This window comes from Hermetia illucens, chromosome 2, assembly GCF_905115235.1.
Source record: "Hermetia illucens chromosome 2, iHerIll2.2.curated.20191125, whole genome shotgun sequence".
Lineage (NCBI taxonomy): Eukaryota > Metazoa > Arthropoda > Insecta > Diptera > Stratiomyidae > Hermetia > Hermetia illucens.
In genome coordinates, this window is record NC_051850.1 from 165,744,297 (window position 1) to 165,764,044 (window position 19,748).

Sequence of the window (19,748 nt, forward strand, 5' to 3'; positions counted from 1 at the left end):
GAGTCTCATATATATATATATATATGACCTAGATGAAGTAGTCGGCCTTCAGGAGGATGGACTCCTCATCCAGGCCCACAATTCTGTAATTAAATTTTGTCGCGTCCGGTGTGATTCCGGACATCTGGAATTGCGCCTCCAGATGGACGAACCACAGCTCCGGATTCCTTCGCCAAAAGCGAGGAACGCGTACAGCGAGGGTGGTCACCGGAGGGTCCGATGGGCCTGCCGCGTCTTTGTTGTCTAGCGACATTACAAAAGCTAAGTTTAACGCCCTGAGTCGAGGACGCGGCTGTTACGAATTTTAAAAGACCCTATTATGACGACGGCAGACCGCACCCCCTAATGCCCGTACGAAGGAAAAAAAGGAAGAAACCACCGACGCACCCCGGAGTGGACGCTTGAAGTGCAGACCAAAATAAAAAAACTGGCCAAGGGAGTGGAACTCCAACGATGAATTTCTTTTAAAAGAATATCGATGCCGTCTCCTGCGGCTCTGCCTGGGCGCTGATACGGGGCGTCTTCGGCAACATTTAACTACGTGGCGACGATGTTCACGAAATGAATTACTTGCGATCGCTCAATCGCCACCGCGTTCGCTGTGTCTGGCTCCTTCTGGCGCACGATTTAGCCACCATACGCCGTCTTCGCAAGGAGCGGCACACAAAAAACAACCTGAAACTGACCCTGCGACGATGTCGGCTGTCGCGCAAGTCCTGGCTGCGCTGCCCCGATCTACCTGGGCGCAATGGCGGAGGTGTCGTTGTACGAGCACTCAACGCCCCCGATGAGTTTGCCGTCGCTTTTGTCGGTTTATCCTCTATTTCCGTGCGGCGTTTCTCCGCGGAATTTTTACTTCGCACGGCTGATTACACGACTCCTCCTTGCACCCAGGCACTTAACCTTTTCGGAAAACATAGGTCGTTCGGAAACACGGCACAGGAAAACGAATAAAAATTTGGTAGAAATGAACCGACCAAAAAAGCCTAAGACAATTTCACCCCAACAAGTCCATTCAATCAACACGTGTACACGGACTCAAACTGCTCCAATCTAAAACAAATTACCACATCCACATGATCTATCTCCGATCCAAAACGTTAACCCTTGGACAAAACTTTAATGGACATAAAACTACCTTAAAACCGTCGAACAGTGTCTGTCAGTCATAGGTTCATCAACTTTTGCCTGAAGGATGAGTTCTTTGGCCTTAGACATCAGTTATATGAGGGCGTGTTGATAATTAAACAAACGTGTCAGAAGATGAGTCACATCTTAATAATAATAATAATAGCATTGGTGGGTATGCTATGCAATGAAACCCTACAAAGTAACTAGTTCGCCCAAAGGCTGCATGAAAGCAATCATAAACCGTTTTCGATAGCCTAAGGTTTTTATTTTTTTTTTATCTCATATGAGCAGCCATGATAGCCTCCCTGCGGAAGTGTTCCGTGCAACTTCTGTAGTCTCTACAGGGGTGATACTTCCAGAAGATGATCGTTAAAATTTCGAGGTCATTTCCCTGCTTTCTGTTATCTCCTAGAAGCTTCAATAATCCTGGAACGCATCAAGGAATACCTCTAAAGTTTGATCGCTAAATGACAAGCTGGATTTCTCTCCAGATCTTCCAAATGCTGACCACATTAACGTCCTTCGAATCATTGCGGAGTAATGGGGGGGGGGACTAGATCTTCGTTTCAACTGTTCTTCTGTTACTATATCACACTACTCTCCCTTTAAGGCACTGTAACTTTTTGAACGAAGAAAGGGTGTTGTAGAAAAGGGGACTTTTTGCTTCTTTTACTCTGTCCAAATCTCGCAATTTTTAACTAAATTTACTTTGAGATATTTTTATATCCCAACTCATCCAGAAAATAATGTTCTCCTTGGTGATATTAGTGCTGCTAATGGATAACAGCTACGATGATGAAATCCGCGCACGGTTGTTGTCAGCCAACAGAGCCTATTTCAGCTTACAAAGACTGTTCCGCTCGAAACGTCTCACCATAGGGTCAAAGCTCTTACTGTACAAGACTATGATCTTGCCAGTCCTCATGTATTCCTCGGAAACTTGGGTTCTTAGCAAGAAAAATTGCGGACTCTTGGCCGCGTTCGAGAGAAGAATCCTCCGAAGAATTTTTGGCCCCCTACATAAGGATGGACGATTCCGTAGCCTACACAATGACGAAATCTATGAGTGATACCATGACCGTCCGGTTGTGGATAAAATCAGGCTCAATAGGTTACGGTGGGCGGGTCACTTAATCCGTATGGATGAGAATAATCCCACCCGGAAAGTCTATAAGGGCAATATCTATGGTAGAAAAAGAAGACGAGGCAGACCCTGCCTAAGATGGAGCGATGGTGTAGGTCAGGACGTCAGACACCTTTTAGGGATATCGAATTGGTGGACCTCTGCGTAAAACCGGGATGTCTGGAGTTCCTTATTAAGGCAGGCCTAGACCGGATACCGGTTGTTGCGCCGTTGATGATAATGATGAGAAGCACCTCTGCTCATTAAAATTAATAATCTTATCCTTGCCCTTGTCAAATTCATCACCTTTTTAGGTAGGGAGATAACGAGGACGTGTTCGATCAGGACCACTTGAATTCGATTCTTTCTAAAACCATAAAGACAGGCAGGTTGATTAATTTCTTAGCTGCCTTTTCCTGGGGTTTCACACTCCGTAAGGCCATCAATCTCTATAGATCTGTGGTAAGACCCATTATAGAATATGCCGCTGCGTCCACTATGAATCCGCCACAATACTTTGAAAACAAGCTCAACTAAGTATCTGCTTGTATCCTGAGAATATGCTTGGGACTGACTAGACCACCCCATTGCATCAGATTTCTGGTTTCGTCGTTTCCGTTTTAGAAGGCTCCTACCGGCAGCCAAAGAACTTTTTAAATTAAAGGAAAAACCTATCATTTGGTGGTGCAGAACCCGGATGCTAAAAGTCGTCTCTCCTACGTGTGGCAGGGTTTCCTGGTCTTGGCGTCTGATGCTGCGTTCATGCGTGGTGGGTCTGCCTGTGCGGTGGTTGGTCCGGGTGGGACGCAAGTCTCATATTTTTCCTTGGATGTCAATTGGGTTTTGTCGGCTGAACTTTTTGCCATGTTTAAGTCATCAAGGTGGCTTTCAGCATGGGTGAGGAGAAAGTAGCTATCATTACAGACTTTTCCCAGACTTCTAAAATACTCAAACAAACTACACCGTCGCATCATCTAGTGGGCAAAATACATGCCCTTGCTTCTGACTCCCTTTTTAAGTCTTTAAAAGTTCTAACTCGTCCCACAAGTTTAGTCGAACCCTCTCCTGTAGATGTTCTGAAGGCAATTTAGGAACACTTCTATAGAAAGTGGGAGAATGACTTTGACAATATCACATGTAATTCAACCGAAGGCTACGCGTACGTAATAAATTTGGGTTTGACTATTTTTGGCCATAAACGATAGTGTGTTTCTGGAAACATAGGTTAAGTGCTTGCCATCAGTTCTATTGGTGTACTCCGTGAGTAGTATCAGGTTTTCTTTTGACTGTTACCTCGTCGGGTCCAACAACGAGTTTCTCTTCTCGCGGAACCTTGCCTCTAGTCAGATTCAGAGGACTGGTTTCACGTTCAATGTGTCTGTTCAGCGTTCTGTGACATCCGCAATCCTAGACGGCAGGGTGTTCATGCAGTGAACAGTATCTTTGCTTTAAATGCTGGTTCCAGTCAAGCCGTTGGAGAGTACCATTCCCACATACTCGAGGAGACCGATTAGACCCGAGTCTACCAGGGACTCATCTGCCACAAAGCCTCACCGGAGGTTATCTGGAACTACGGGGATCCAGATGGCTCTCTGAGATCGTATGTTTCACGAAAATTCCTGGGAGATTTATTCTCTGCCTAATTAGCAGTTGGCCCCCGCTTGGGAGTTGTATGGTGATTGTGCCCTTATCACGGGTAGAGCTTCTTGTTGGCTCAAACGTGGAGTTGCGCTGTACAACTCGGGCTCCTTTATTGCGGCAGAGGTATTAAATAGGCCTCGCATCCACTGGTATGAATGGTGAGGCTGCACAGGATCAGGACTCTAGGGTGAGTCCTTACCCGAGGCGGCGTTGTTGACGTTTCAATAACAGTAAAACTTCGAAATTTGGTTGATAGCCAACAAATTCGTATCCCTTTTAGTCGCTTTTTACGACAAGCATGAAATACTTTGAGTACATTTTCATATTCCAAATCACAGGGACTCCCCCAGAGAATACGAAAGCGATACAGATTCTGTTCATAGTTCTCCTTTGTGATATTAGTACTGCTAATGGATGTCATTGGAGATTACGGCGGGCTTGCTTTGCTTTTTTGAGTCTTGGGGATATTGCCTCCATTGTAATGATTGCAAATTTTTCTGAGATCCTGCTGAGGCAAACATTTTCAGCTGGAATAATCTAACAGTTCGATAATGGTCAAGTATTTCCTCGGCCAAGTTTTGCATATTAAAAATCAAACAAACGGGCCTGTTACCTAGTTTAGCAAAATAAGGTGCTTTCTTCACAGAAGAATTACTCATTAACTATCTTCAGCTTGTAACCTGATCTATCATGCCTTGGAAACTCCCAGCAACTCTAGCGTATCTGAACTACCGACGCAGTGACTTCTGTTCCTTCCCTCGAAGTGCTCGTGGTGCATTGGTTGAGAATCTTGATTGGAGCCAATCGCGCAGTCGGAGACATGGGCATTGGAACAACAGCTCGTGTTGGAGCTTTTGGCACATTTCACATTGAAACGTCTACGTATCGCACATATCATCATAAGTTTCGTTTGAAGATCATCGTGTGTTGGTTCCGTTGTACATAAAGCGGGGGCTCTACAGGCCTTCGCACTACCTCCATCATTATAAAGTTTTGGTGTTTTCCCGTGCTCTCGTGCTTTTCTTCGTCTCGTGTGGTGTACTTGCCGCTGCCACTTGAAAGAAATTCAAAATGAAAATGAAAGAAATGGAATAAGACAAATAAGAAAATAACAATAAGCAACGCAACTTGCTAGTCGTGAGTGGAGTGTGGAATATAGGAGAATAGTTAACTGTACCGTCGCCGTTGCGCGATCCCCATTGCCGACTACTATCGTTGCCGTGCTTAGCCATTTGTGAGCACTCTGGTGTGTCCTAAATAAAAATATGCGCTACCACTTTATGACTCCGTGGCTCCCGTGCCGTTTGTACGTATACAAAAAGTTACTTAATTTATCGTGGTGAAATTTTTCCATTCGGCAATGTTAGTTAGGTCGGGTGTTGTGGGCTTTTTTGGTAGTTGATGAAGAAAGTAACAGTAAAAAACATCTTTGGCAGCGTTAGACTTCCCCTGATAGTTTGTACGAGAAGTTTTCAATACAAAAAATCTTTTAAATTGTTAATAATGATGTATCTTTTCTTGTTTTTTAGATGGCGCTCAGTTGATCCATTGCTTGAACCGGGTCAGTGATAGATAGTACGGTAAACAATTTACGAAACTGCGTGCCGGATCAACCTCTTCTGTTGCAGTAACAGGACATGATCTAGTGGACCATTTCACAGACTTTCTCCGCGGATACGTCATGATTGCGGTGCTTATCCCTAGCCATTACCATCATCTAACTTACGATTCCTCCGACCTTCTCTTTGCTGGCGAATTTCTTCAGTAAGTTTTCTACGGGCAGAACATTATTTACATGTGGAAATGTAAAAGGTGAAGCCTATAGCGTTCGCGAACTCGATCACACGTCTCCGTGAGTGCGCACTACAATCGCGATCGCTGTCCCCGTTGGTGGTGAAGTGCCCCTGCAAGTGAAAGGAGTTTCTCCAGAAGACGAAAGCGAGCTCAAGAAAAAAGAAGCTGCCGCGGTGATTTTGCAGGGTCGTTGCACACCGTCATCATTGTCATAATCATACTAGCTTTGATCCGGAGAAACGCATGATCTGCAACATTTTTAACCGTTTTGCCTTCATATGAAAAAATCGTTGCCTAATTTTTCGATTTGTGAAAAGTCCGAAGTGGTGGTATGATAGCAAATCGTGTAACCTGCAGTGCTGTGATGTAATTTTTACAAAAAAAAAATTATACAATTTAATTGTATTATTGTTTCTAGAAGTTATCGGAAATTTAGAAAGTTCATTTCAAAGTGTGGTTGGTGGAATTCGTATCGAGAATGATCAGTTTCGCCCATGTTTGTGCCTAGAGAAATATTACTCGCCGTTATCCTTGCATTGTTTCGAATGAAGAAGTTATAGAAAAGATGAAAATGAGTCGTCAATTGTGTACGCAGATGTTACCAACGAAAGGATTTCACACTACTAGTACCACGTCAGCTAGTAGTAATAATAACACTGCGGTGTTGGGAAGCAATTCGAAAATGGGGACCGCCTCGCTTAAAGAACCTGATCACGAAAGTGGCTACTACGAAGATGGTCCGTTTGTGGAATTCAATCGCGGTAATAGCTATCGTCATCCTAACTGCATCTATGAGACACAACCGCAGACGAATCGTCGACGTTGTGAAAACCCAAATAATTCGGCACCGTATCAAAATTCTAAACGTCCGCGACTAGATTCGGATGGTGAAGTTGCTCCTGCACCGAAATCGTACCGCGGCGGTCGTGAAGTTCGCTCGAATAAACTGAACTGCGTATCCTCCGGCAATGACGCAATAAGTTCATCACCAAAACACGATAGTAGTGCGGTGAATACAAAACGACCGCCCAATAGTAGTTCACAACAGAAGCATCCATTACAAAAGAATTACTGTGATGATAGTAGTAAAGTTTGCAATTCTAGTGGTGGTTCAAATTGTTTCTCATCGAATAATGTAACAAAATCCAGTGGTAGTAGTAAGGGTGAAAGTAGTGCGATACCGTCTAATAGTACGTGCAATAGTACGACGGCAAACAATAATAATGTTCATGTGGTTCTGGTCGATAATAATACCCCAACTACCGGTGATAAACGACCATTATCCGATGATCCGGCTGTTACGAAACGTGAAAGTAGTGGCGAAACATCAGAAGCGGCACGAATGCGTACCGAAAAAAGTGATTCGGTCGTGTGTACCGGCGTGTACAATCCATTGGAATTGGAAATTGAGGAAATCTCAAGAATTAGAACTGCTGGTAAGTTTCAGCTCTTAGTACTGTCCTTTACCTGTAAATTTTGTATTTTTAAGCTGGGAGTTGATACCTTGGTAGGGTTCCTTTCTCAAGGAGTAGACCTTCCAGGTTAGCAAACATTCATTTTCAATAAAGAACAGAATTTTGACACGTTCAGTTGTCTTAATGCCAAAATAGAAAAGTTCCCTTGACACTATCCAGACTTCACTTCAGAATTTCATATCAGCCAAGTGAAGGCTTACGACCTCTCGGAGCACCGTTTCTATTCTTCCTTTGCATTTCCAGTGTGAAACTTTAGAAGAGAATATCATCATCATCACCAACGGCGCAACAACCGGTATCCGATCTCGGCCTGCCTTAATAAGGAACTCGAGACATCCCGGTTTAAAAAAGCTCCCTGGCGTCCTGACCTACACCATCGCTCCATCTTAGGCAGTCTGCTTCGTCTTCTTTTTCTACCATAGATATTGCCCTCATAGACTTTCCGGGCTGGATCATCCTCATCCATACGGATTAAGTGCCCGCCCACCGTAATCTATTGAGCCGGATTTTATCCACAACCTGACGGTCATAGTATCGCTCATAGATTTCGTCATTGTGTAGGCTACGGAATCGTCCATCCTCATGTAGGGGGCGAAAAATTCTTCGGAGGATTCTTCTCTCGAACGCGGCCAAGAGTTCGAAATTCTTCTAGCTAAGAACCGAGGAATACATGAGGACTGGCAAGATCATTGTCTTGTACAGTAAGAGCTTTGACCCTATGGTGAGACGTGTCGAGCGGAACAGTTTTTGTAAGCTGAAATAGTCTCTGTTGGCTGACAACAATCGTGCGCGGATTTCATCGTCATAGCTGTTATCGGTTAAGGGGAGAAATTATCAACGGTCTCAAAATTGTAGTCTCCTATCTTTATTCTTCCCGTTTGACCAGTGCGGTTTGACGTCACCAAAAACCAACCAGGTTTTTGGACGTTATCACCATATATTTTGTCTTGTCTTCATTGATGTGCATCCCAAGATCTCGCGCCGCCTGCTCGATCTGGATGAAGGCAGTTTGTGCGCCTCAGGTCGTTCTTCCCATGATGTCGATATCGTCAGCATAGGCCAGTAGTTGGGTGGACTTAAAGAGGATCGTATCTCTTGCATTTACCTCAGCATCATGAATCACTTTCTCGAGGGCCAAATTAAAGAGGATGCATGATAGCGCATCCCCTTGTCGTAGACTGTTGTTGATGTTGAATGGTCTTGAGAGTGATCCAGTTGCTTTTATGTGGCCTCGCACATTGGTCAGGGTCAGCCTAGTCCGTCTTTATAAGTTTCGTCGGGATACCGAATTCTGTCATGGCCGTGTACAGTTTTACCCTGGCTATGCTATTATAGGCGGCTTTAAAGTCGATGAATAGATGGTGCAACTGTTGTCCATATTCCAACAGTTTTTCCATCGTTTGCCGCACAGAGAAAATCTGATCTGTTGCTGATTTGCCTTGAGTGAAGCCTCTTTGGTATGGGCCAATGATGTTCTGAGCGTATGGGGCTATCCGGCCTAGCAAGATAGCGGAGAATATCTTATAGATGGTATTCACCAAAGTGGTACCTCTATAATTGCTGCACTGTGTGATATCTCCCTTTTTATGTATGAGACAGATAATGCCTCGTTAGCAATCGGCAGGCATTGATTCGCTGCCCCATACCTTGAGCATCAGTTGATGAACCACTTGGTGTAATTGCTCGCCTCCATATTTAACCAATTCGGCTGTAATTTCATCGGCTCCTGGCGACTTATGATTTTTTAGCCGATGAATTGCACGAACTGTTTCTCCTATACTTGGTGGTGGCAGTATTTGTCCGCCGTCTTCAGTTGACGGGACCTCAAACTCGCTGATGTTCTGGTTGTTCAGTAGCTCATCAAAGTACTCAGCCCATCGCTCCAATATGCCCATTCTGTCGCAAATCAGATTTCCCTCTTTGTCTCGGATGAGTATTCTTGCCATAGATGGCAATAGTAAGCCCAACAATTTAGTCCTACGTTGATTTTTTTTTCTAATTTCACGGAAGAAATAGCAAATTAAATTTCATTGTAGAGGCTTTTCTCGAATATCGTTTTTCACCGAATCGACATTTTTATTGGGATTGGTCCATCCATCCCTCAATTCGCCCGCTCTGAATTGCTGTCATATGTTTAAATTGCGAGAACTTTCTTCATTGGTGACAGTTTCCTTGTCTTCCATATCTTTTCTGAGGTACATAGACTTCCATTCTGCAGCATGAAGGATTATCAGAATAACTGTCTATCACAGTGGGGTAGGGGGGCAATATTTACAAAGTCCCACGGCGTTGAAGCGCAGAGATGGACTAATTGTGGTTTTGCTTACTAACAAACGGCGCCTATCGGACAAGGAACCTCAAACCAGCTAGTTCCAAAAATTCCTGGTCCAGTTTTTTTTATGGTGCTCCAAATTTTGCTTAAAGATACTTATCTTCCATCGTATCATAATATCGAGGTTTGAATTTGACTGTAATCGGCATAAAGCATAAGAGAATCCGCACTCGTGACCTTTATTCTCTGTTGTCCGTCCAGGGTCTCCTAGACTAGGACATATTCCGTTAAGTAGTCCCCCTATTTCCGTTAATGGTACCCTGCAATGTGAAAATAATTTTCCAAAGCCTTAAGCATCTCGGCTCAAATCAGCGAATTGAAGGCGTTCACTACATCCTAGGTTACGAGAAATATCACATGGCGACACTGGCGGCTGTGTGCCTCAGCTCGTCTGGCCGCTTGTCCCACTTCCCAACCATATCAAGCGTGAATTGTTCCGCTTAAAAGTGAAATTGTTTTTGCCACAGGTCTTCCACAGCACGCATCCTGGCAATCATTAATGAGCTTGTTGAATAACTTTCCCACCTACAAACTGAGAGGACTCTATGCTGCGCTGAACTCAGTGTGCTTTTTGCTGTTACTTCTTACTAAGAACTTTGCAATCTTTCCATGAGAAGGAAAAACCACCGCTTCCAAACATGCATTCCATGTACTGAGCAGTAAGTCGGTTAATATCTAAATACAAGCTCCAACATTTTACAGGGGATATCATCTAGTTTTGGGCACTTTATTGTCCTTCATGCACAAGAATATCTCTTTTGGTCCTTTTACAATCAAGTGTGAGCAGTCTTCAGTATCTCCCTCTTCGTCGGTATTATCGCTTCAGACAGGGTGAGCAGGGAAAAGCTCCGTACTCGATTTGTTCTATTTGAGTTGCTTCCATGAAACGGAGTTATAGATTAGCTCGGATTAACGGGTAACCAGTTCCTATTGATATTTCTGATTAGCTTCTGCTGGTAGTGTGCTTTTTGATTACTGATTACTTGGCGGAGTTGCTCCTTCGTGTTCTCGGCGGTTTCAGGTGATCTCCGCGACACGATCTCCTTAATTTGCGTTGCAACATCGCATGCGCAATGGTGAGTTCAGTGACGATCTTTTTTATTCGCGTCCGGGCTCATTTACCCCTTTTGAAAGAGTTTCGGTAAATTTTCATTCATTTTCTCGATATTCCACTTGATCGAAATTTGCCAGATATCAGGACTCACTTACTTCGAAGAAAATGTATTGGACATTTCTGGCTGAGTGGTCTTCAAATTGCCTTTTACTGATGCACGCACCTACGGAATTGAAATGTTACCGATACATAAAACAATGAGTTTCGTCCCAATAGCAACTTCTACAACTCGGATCCCATATGAGTCTGACTTAAGCATGTCCGCTGAAAAGCTCTGGCAATGAAGGGTGACTTTTCCTCTACACTGCTGACCTTTTTCCGAAAAGTGGGCAAAGGCATGTGGTTTTTGTTGATGTTGTTAACATTGTTTTATAGGTCCCAGCTACGATACGCTGTCTCCGCTAGAATGCATATCTTACGTGAGTTTACGTTCAGAGCCAACGCCAGGCGCTAGTCAGAAGTCAGTTTTAACTGAGCCCGCATTACATATTTAATAGTGTCATAGCTGTCAACTTGCTAGTAAGTTGACAGCTATGACCCCTGTAAAACTTATTTTCGGCGTATAGGTAGCTATCACATTAATCTGAGAGCCATTCCTGCGAGATATCATTCTGGTGATACTAAGGTAACAGAATATCACAGCTGCCAGCTTATAAGCAACCTATTTCTAATGACTTGTCAAATCTAAAGCCAGTCATGTGTTAGTTTACCACCCCACTGGCTGATGGTTTTCCGGAATCGCGAACTGGGAGACGTGAGTCGACTTGGTTCGAAAATAAACAAGGATCGTTGCCAACTAGCGATTTTACCCTTTATGTCCAATAACAAAAGTGATCTCTCCCCAAAAATGAAACATGCACAATCACCGTCAATGACAGTGACTTGCCCAGAACTGAGCGATTTAAATATCTCGGGTTAATGCTCTCAGCCAATGAGGAACTGCGTTATGAAATTGCTTCACGCATTCCGCAACTGGTGTCCTTTGTGATCGACGTATCAACGAACGTCTCAAATCTGAAATTTATGGCAATGTCGTCCGCTCTGTCCCCCTGGTTTTGAGTATCAACCGACTATAAAAGACATTAAACGTCATCTTGCCGTAATGGAGACGCAGATTTTGCGTTGGACTAGTGGCGTGACACTTTCTGATCACATCCGAAATGAGAATATCCGCGATCGATATGGAGTTACACCGAACGTGGAAAAGTTGCGAGAGAGGCGTCTTCGATGGTATGGTCACGAGAATTCACTCGCCAAGATTGGTCTGAACATCGAAGTCAATGGTAAACAACCCAAAGGCCGCCCGAAGCAACAGGCTTTTGATAAAACAAAATGGCGGAACCGATCACGGCGAGCCAAGCCCACTTGTGAACAGAACAAAGGCTGAAGGAGAAATAGAATTAGATTTTCCGTTTTATGGTTGATATTCTTGCTGTCTAACATAATGACTGGTAGAATACCAGACGAGAATTGCTTTTCGTTGTGAAGGATTTCTAGGAATGTATTGTCCTGATATTGAATCATTTGGCATTTTTTCTCCCAGGGGAAATGCCCTAATGATCTTTTTTTTGGTCAGCGAAAAAAAAATCAGTGTTGATTTTTCAGGTTGAAGGTGCTTCAATAGTTTGGATTGGATGAAAGCTCGTCCCATAAATTTGCTATTTTTTTCTATAAGACTCAGATGACCTACTTCTGTGATCTTTACGGGGAGATATAGTATTGAAACTTTATATCTCGTCGGACGATTATTTAATTAGCGTGCAAGAAGATGATCAGTAATGTTAACTATTTCCTTTGTAAAGGGTTGTGATTAGATCGTTTCGAGGGGCACGTGTTGACTATTCCGTACGTTGAGAAGTAGTTTGCTGCAAGTTGGTTTTAAAGATTTTATATAGCATATCATTTTATAAAAATCGGTTTACTGCCTGTTTGTAACACGCGATTTATTCGGAAATGGTTATTCCTATTGACACGAAATTTACTAATGTTGGAAGTGTGAACTCCCACATATGAAGGGAAGAAGGTTTAAGGGACATCTACGGCTCGTTTTGGTCGGTTGCGCCATTTTGTTCATTCAGATGCCTGATTTGGATGGTCTCGTGGTTTAGTTCCACCACTTTTGCGATGTAAAGGTCGAACATTATTTTAAGATGTTCAAATTTAATTATGTAAAAGTGTAGTGACTAATTTTAAAGACCTAGTTAGAATACAGACTCAACGAGTAGGAGTGATAAACACGAGACGTTACGCTGGACTCAGGAATAATGCTGCCGCTCTTGATGCGGGATCGTATTCCTCGGCCCAGTCCTGATTTCCAACCGGCCTCGTGGCCGCTCGCGCTCTTTCCGGCCGATGATACGTCCGACGAGCCCGCCGTACCTTTGTCTAGTTGCAAACTCGTCCAGCGGGCGCACATATCACTCGTCTCAAGCAGGGTTGTGAAGTATCGGGCTCTCAAATCACCATCTATCCTATCTTGCAATTTCTCTTCGGGCGGTGCATCCCCATATCGATCGCGGATGTCCTCATCTCAAATGTGATTAGTGTAGGTTTTGCCATTGATCCAATGCAAGATTTTCGCCTCCATTACCGCGAGGCACCGTTCATTATCTTTTATGGTCGACCAATACTAGAACCACAGATTGGACGATATGGTAGTCTTTGACCCAAGAAAGAAACGCAACGGATTGAGATGATCCGACCCCGGTACTGAATGGGACAAGACTAGTAAGCCCACTGCACTGTCATCTATCCTCTTAGAAATATCGACTGCAATGGACCACTGCGGAATGAGTGCTTAGGGAATATGCCTCTTTCTCACCTATATACCCATTCTGTTTAGACAATTGCAAACATCCATGGCGGAGATTCGAACCTCGAGATCTCCTCAATCGCGACCATCGACTCATCCTAATTCTGCTTGTAGACTTAAATACCTTATGCCTCAACTAAGAACACTCTGTTCTCACGTGTCTGGGTTGGGGACTAACTAGTTCGTGCGATAATTTGATTTGTCTTTTATGGTATAACAAACCGATTCCTGTCCTCCTGCTTTGTTAGTATGCCTGTATCGCAATATCCCACTGGCAGTGGTATCATGGGGAATATATTTTCTGTAAGCTGCCACTCTAATGGTTCGATAGGTGCTAACTGCTGAGGGGTATTCATTATCGATTAACCGATGTGTAGCCTGGTAAGGACAGAGTCGCACTGATAGTAAGTCCTAAGGGCCATTCATGTGCAAAGATATCGGACAGCCTGACAGCCTAGAATCATCTTCGTAACCTCCCTCACCCTTTTAACCTAGTTTTGCGAAACCTTCAAACCTACATACTAATTATTTCTACTGTACGTTGCTGCGTGCAAACTTGGCCTATAAACCTAACCCCAATATCCACTTAAATTCCTAAATAACGTCAGAATTTGTCTATGTATTGAACACTTCTCCGCTCGAATTACTTTCTAGTAATAATGAAGTTCATAACTGGAAAGAAAATACAATTTTCCCACTTATAAAACCGTTGCTTATTCTCAATTTAATGTTGAACTCACGTGTGCTGGCAATTTGCATACATCATTGAATTACGTGCGGCCACGATTAAATTTCCACAGTGTCTTCTTCGAGAGAAAGAAGGGAGAAAAGTCAACGATAACGTTTTGTTTTGTGTTATTTTTAGATTTTCTTGTATACAATATCGAATGGATTCATACTAAAATAGAAAATGTTCAGTCGATTAGTGAAGATACAAATTTGTTGCCTCATTTTCCACGGTGTTCTGCTTTTTATATAGAGACTTGAAAGGATAGGATTTGTGTTGTTGTGGCGCTCTGGGGAGAATTTTAAAGTCTTTTTCCAGAGACATGACAAAATTGTATTCATCGCAGACATTAATTCAATGATGGGCCCTTTGATATGCGAATTCTTTATTAGGAACGAATGAATGTCACGATTATCTGAGGTTGCGTGCTGATATCTCAAAAATTTGTAAATTGGAATAATAAACGATGGTGATCCAGCAAAAATCTGAGTTTTTTCTAGTTCTTTCTAGTTTTCGATCTAGGTCTTTCTTAATAAGGAACTCCAGACATCCCCCCCCCCTGCTATGAGCATGCCATATTTTTTTTTAAATACGACATTTATCAACATTTGTCAGTGCATATCATCAGACCCTGCCTCATCTCTGCCCTGGGAGCAGTGTGACCGAAAGTAACGACAGATGGTAATCACTCCACTTAAATATATTTGCAAACACGTAATGGGTACGAATTATATTCAAGTGAAATCCGTCATAAGTCCAGACCTAAACCAGGCCGAAGTAAATTTTTTGTTGAGGATGCTGGGAGTCCTGGGTCCGCATCCACTTGGTGACGGACCGGACCACTTGGGAAGCAACTTATTTCCTCTTTTTGTAGTCCATGAACTCCTCTTTTTTGGGTTAAACGCCTAAATTTTCAAAAAAAAAGGGGTTGGGCGTTTAGCCCAAAAAAGAGGAGTCCATGGACTACAAAAAAAGGAAGTAAGTTGCTTCCCAAGTGGTCCGGTCCGTCACCAAGTGGGTGCCGACTCAGGACTCTCACCATCAACAAAAAATAATTAGAAACGCTCAACTGGGGAATACTACCACCAGACCTGGCTCCATTCCTCCATCATCTGTTTTCATCGATGGGCAACTCGCTCGCTGAGCAGCACTTAGTTCCTTACGCAGACGTCCGAAAATGGGTTGATGAGTGGTTTGCCTCGAAAATCAACCATTTTATTGGCATGGTATCCATAAATTACCCGAGAGATAGAAAAAATGTTTAGATAGCAAGGGCCAGTACATTAAATAAAGTTTTTTTTTTGGTTCCTATAAAAAAATGTGTTTTTCTTGAAAGGAAAGGAATTCTCTTCATCAGGGTTCTTAACCGTATTACATCCGGTGAGATTCCTCTTCTTGTGAAATGGTCTTGTCATCGTAATAAGCGGATACAGACTGTTCCTCCAAGCATAAAGGAAATCATTTCTGCCAACAATGGACTCAAACGGAGTAATAGATTTCGTCGTTATGTAGGCTACGGAATCTTCCATCCTCATGTAGGGGACCAACAATTCTTCGGAGGATTCTTCTCTCGAACGCGGTCAAGAATTCGCAATTCTTCTTGCTAAGAACCCAAGTATCCGAGGAATACATGAGGACTGGCAAGATCATTGTCTTGTAGAGTAAGAGCTTTGACCCTATGGTGAGACGTTTCGAGCGAAACAGTTTTTGTAAGCTGAAATAGGCTCTGTTGGCTGCCAACAACCGTGGGCGGATTTCATCATCGTAGCTGTTATCGGTTGTGATTTTCAAGCCTAAGTAGGAGAAATTATCAACGGTCTTAAAATTGTAGTCTCCTATCCTTATTCTTCCAGTTTGACCAGTGTCGTTTGATGTTGCTGGTTGGTTGGTTTTCGGTGCTGACGTTGCAATCATATATTTTGTCTTGCCTTCATTGATGTGCAGCCCAAGATCTCGCGCCGCCGGCTTGATCTGGATGAAAGTAGTTTGTACGTCTCTGGTCGTTCTTCCCATGATGTCGATATCGTCAGCATAGACCAGCAGCTGGGTGGACTTAAAGAAGATCGTACCTCTCGCATTTACCTCAGCATCACGGGTCACTTTCTCCAGGGCCAGGTTAAAGAGGACGCATGATAGGGCATCCCCTTGTAGACCGTTGTTGATGTCGAATGGTCTTGAGAGTGAACCTGCTGCTTTTATCTGGCCTCGCACATTGGTCAGGGTCAGCCTAGTCAGTCTTATCAATTTCGTCGAGATTCCGAATACTCCCATGGCCGTTTACAGTTTTACCCTAGTTATACTATCATAGGCGGTTTTAAAGTTGATGAAAAGATGGCACAATTGATGTCCATATTCCAACAGTTTTTCCATCGCTTGCCGCAGAGAGAAAATTTAATCTGTTGCTGATTTGCCTTGAGTGAAGCCTCTTTGGTATGGACCAATGATGTTCTGGGTGTATGGGGCTATCCGTCCTGGCAAGATAGTGGATGATTCTCAGCAACGTGATACCTCTATAATTGCTGCACTATGTGATATCTCCCTTTTTATGTATGAGACAGATAATTCCTCTCTGTCAGTCGTCAGGCATTGATTCGCTGTCTCACACTTTGAGCACAAGTTGATGGACCACTTGTTGTAATTGTTCGCCTCCATATCTAACCAATTCGGCTGTAATTCCATCGACTCCTGGCGACTTGTGGTTTTTATGCCGATGAATTGCACGGACTGTTTCTTCTATACTTGGTGGTGGCAGTATTTGTCCATTGTCTTCAGTTGGCGGGACCTCCAACTCGCCCATGTTCTGGTTGTTCAGTAGTTATATTACGTGCTACATACTAATGGGACAAATGCACACTCAACTCTCTTTATAAAAGAAATACACAAAATCTTTCATACCTGAACCGTCTAGCTTCCGGTTTTCCGACTTGTTTGTTGTTTATGTTATTTTGTATTCAGGGATAATGTTTTCAAGTTGAAGATGTCGGGGATTCAAGGGTCCTTCAAATATGAGCTAATTTTAAATTGTTTTTTGCAGCAGTTATTGGTATGGCGGTAAAAAAAATAAACTGTCGAAATTTATACTTTTATCATGTCGGCCTACTTTTCCCATTGAAAATTTAAGTGATATCTCGCAAGTTCTAAATTGGAGAGGATTTTATCTGTCTCTCTAGTTGATGTTTGGAGGACATTATATTTTTGACCATTCAACAATCGAAGCTGTAGTCAAACTTATGAGATCATATTATTCGTACGCTACATTATTTTTATTTCTGCATTTTTCGCATTCTGTCTTATCTCTGACCATGCTATATATCATGTTTAGCTGTTAACGCTACCTTAAATTTAAGCCATTTCTATTTTAATGTCTATTGAAAACGGATGGCTATTACAATTGTTTGGCCAACCTGACCTTCTCTGTATCCCTCTGTGTCCATGCGTTTAAGATTTACATATCCTGCCATTGAATGATTTGAGAATCTTGACAAATGAATTCAGCTCTTTTTAGCAATATTCAGCATCGTTTCAGCGTTGCCATATATATAAATATAATAAAAATTAAGAATTCAAGGCTTTTTAACGAGAAGCGAAGAAACTACTCACAAATATCAAAATGTTTAGAGAAGGGGACAAAGTAGGTCATATCCAAACATTCAATTGAAATCAAATCTGCATTTATTTATTAAGGTTGTTTTTGCGACAAAGGCAAATGATAATCCCAATTTAGGGTGTCTTGAAATTATGACGTAAAATCAATGCTTCTGTCTATATTTCGGCATCAAATTCCCAAGCACTTATTCTTATTTACCGTGACGTATTTCCCTCATGTTTTCAATTTTCTTGAAACACGCGCTCTGTAGGTGACACCATTCCGTGGCATTGCAACTAAACAGCAGCGGTAGCAAGAGCCAGAGGCGCTACGAACTTGAGGCCAGACTTGAACGTTCGATTTCTGTATTTTGTACATTTTGTTATGTGTTGCACTTCGTTCTACCGTTAGACGAAGTTCTATTTTCCACCTGTTGCATGGGACATGCTGACGGTGCCACTTGAGAGCTGGTGTCCGGGTCGCTATCCCTCTCTCTCTCTGTTTAGCTAACAAACAACCCAAGCCAAGTACAGTTATTGTGGGGAGTTTCCATGTTTCTCTTCGACATCATCACTGATCCGCTTTTGTAACTATTCTATATACCATACATTTCCTCATGGTCGTATTGTAGTTTTGCGATATTAAATTTAGGGCTCGATGGTCGCTACATTGATGCGGCAAAGTGTTTGGAAGGTATCAAAGGAAAGGGGTCTGTTAGTATTTAGGCCCTTTGACCTAAAAAATGGGGTTTAAAATGCATGCTTCATGAAGACAAGTTAAAGTTTTATGGAATTCTAGTGGTATTAACAAAATTATAGACAATCAAACGGTAACAAAATTTAAGTTGAAAAGTGCCTAATATAGAAAATACACAAAGCCTTTCATACCTAAAGCATCTAGCCTCTGATTTCTCGATTTGTTTTATAATTTTTTGTTGTACTTCATATGTTTACAGTTTTTTCGGTTTGAATAGGTATGCTTCTGGTACCCGCTTTGTAGTCCGGGAAGATGATGGACTCCGAATGGTTAACGATCATTACAACACTAATGCAAGATTTTTGGAATTTTTCACCTTTTACCACCACCCACCGGCACATTATTCGAAATAATTTCCTCCAGGACAGTTATTAGACCCATTAGTATCCTTATTTCAAATATACTTATTTGTATAGGTGTGAAACATCACATACTCGGCATCTTCCGGTGTGCTGCTGCACTCAGCAGACAAGACAAGTCGGCGAGTCATCCAGCCTAAAGCGGCGCAAATTCTGGGTCTCTCCGTGTTTCCGTTCAGGCCCTAATGTTCGGAATGTCCTTCGACCATTCGAAAACTCATCCCATGTAACTCTGACCTTCCGCAATTCTGTATTCTGTGTGCCCTCCATACGTCTTGCATGGTACAGCACACTCAGTTCTTTCGTCAGATTGTTGACTGGGATCATGCTCGCCACGGCCAGTACTATCTCAACTAATGTGGTTCTAAAAGGGGTACAACCCTCCGAACCATCAGCCATTTTATAACCCGCTTAGAGACGACATTTACAGTGTTTTTTTTTTGTAAGACCACTTTCGTTTTCTTATCCGCCAGGATCAACCCGGTCTTCAACCAAGCCTTTGCTCTTCTCGCCATCTCCATCGCGTAGATTTCTACTTCATTTGGGAGCTTTACTGCAACAATTACAGCCAACTCGTCGACAAAGCAGACGATCGTAGACGTCCTCTGGGACATAAAGCATAAGCACTCCACTGTGTGACGATGAATTGTTTGGGACGCTCATCCATCCTGCGCCAAAGACTTCTCTCTAAGAAGTGATTCTTGACTAGAATCATCAGATATCCACTAATGTCGCCCAATGTGCCTTAAGTCGGTTCCAGTTGGCGGCATTGAAGGCATTTTTGACATCGTCGTTCGTATGTATTTTGCTCTCCCACCGCCTCACGGTCTTCCTCGTAGTCTACCTCCGTCGACACATCGTCCGCTCATAACATTTTGAGCATGCGATCGACGCTCAT

The 19,748-nt window shown here is 42.9% G+C and overlaps 1 protein-coding gene across 4 annotated transcripts in view; it reads left to right on the top strand.

Annotated features, from left to right (window-relative positions):
* The window catches only part of LOC119648398 (ribosomal protein S6 kinase alpha-5), a 75,522-nt gene that overhangs the window by 18,319 nt on the left and 37,455 nt on the right, over positions 1-19,748 (top strand). For 2 of the 4 annotated variants that reach the window (XM_038050139.1, XM_038050142.1), the window contains exon 2: positions 5,425-7,125. In XM_038050139.1, coding sequence (XP_037906067.1) covers positions 6,255-7,125 — 871 coding nt within the window. In that variant the 5' untranslated portion in view covers positions 5,425-6,254. The other 2 variants (XM_038050141.1, XM_038050140.1) reach the window with 2 other exon arrangements.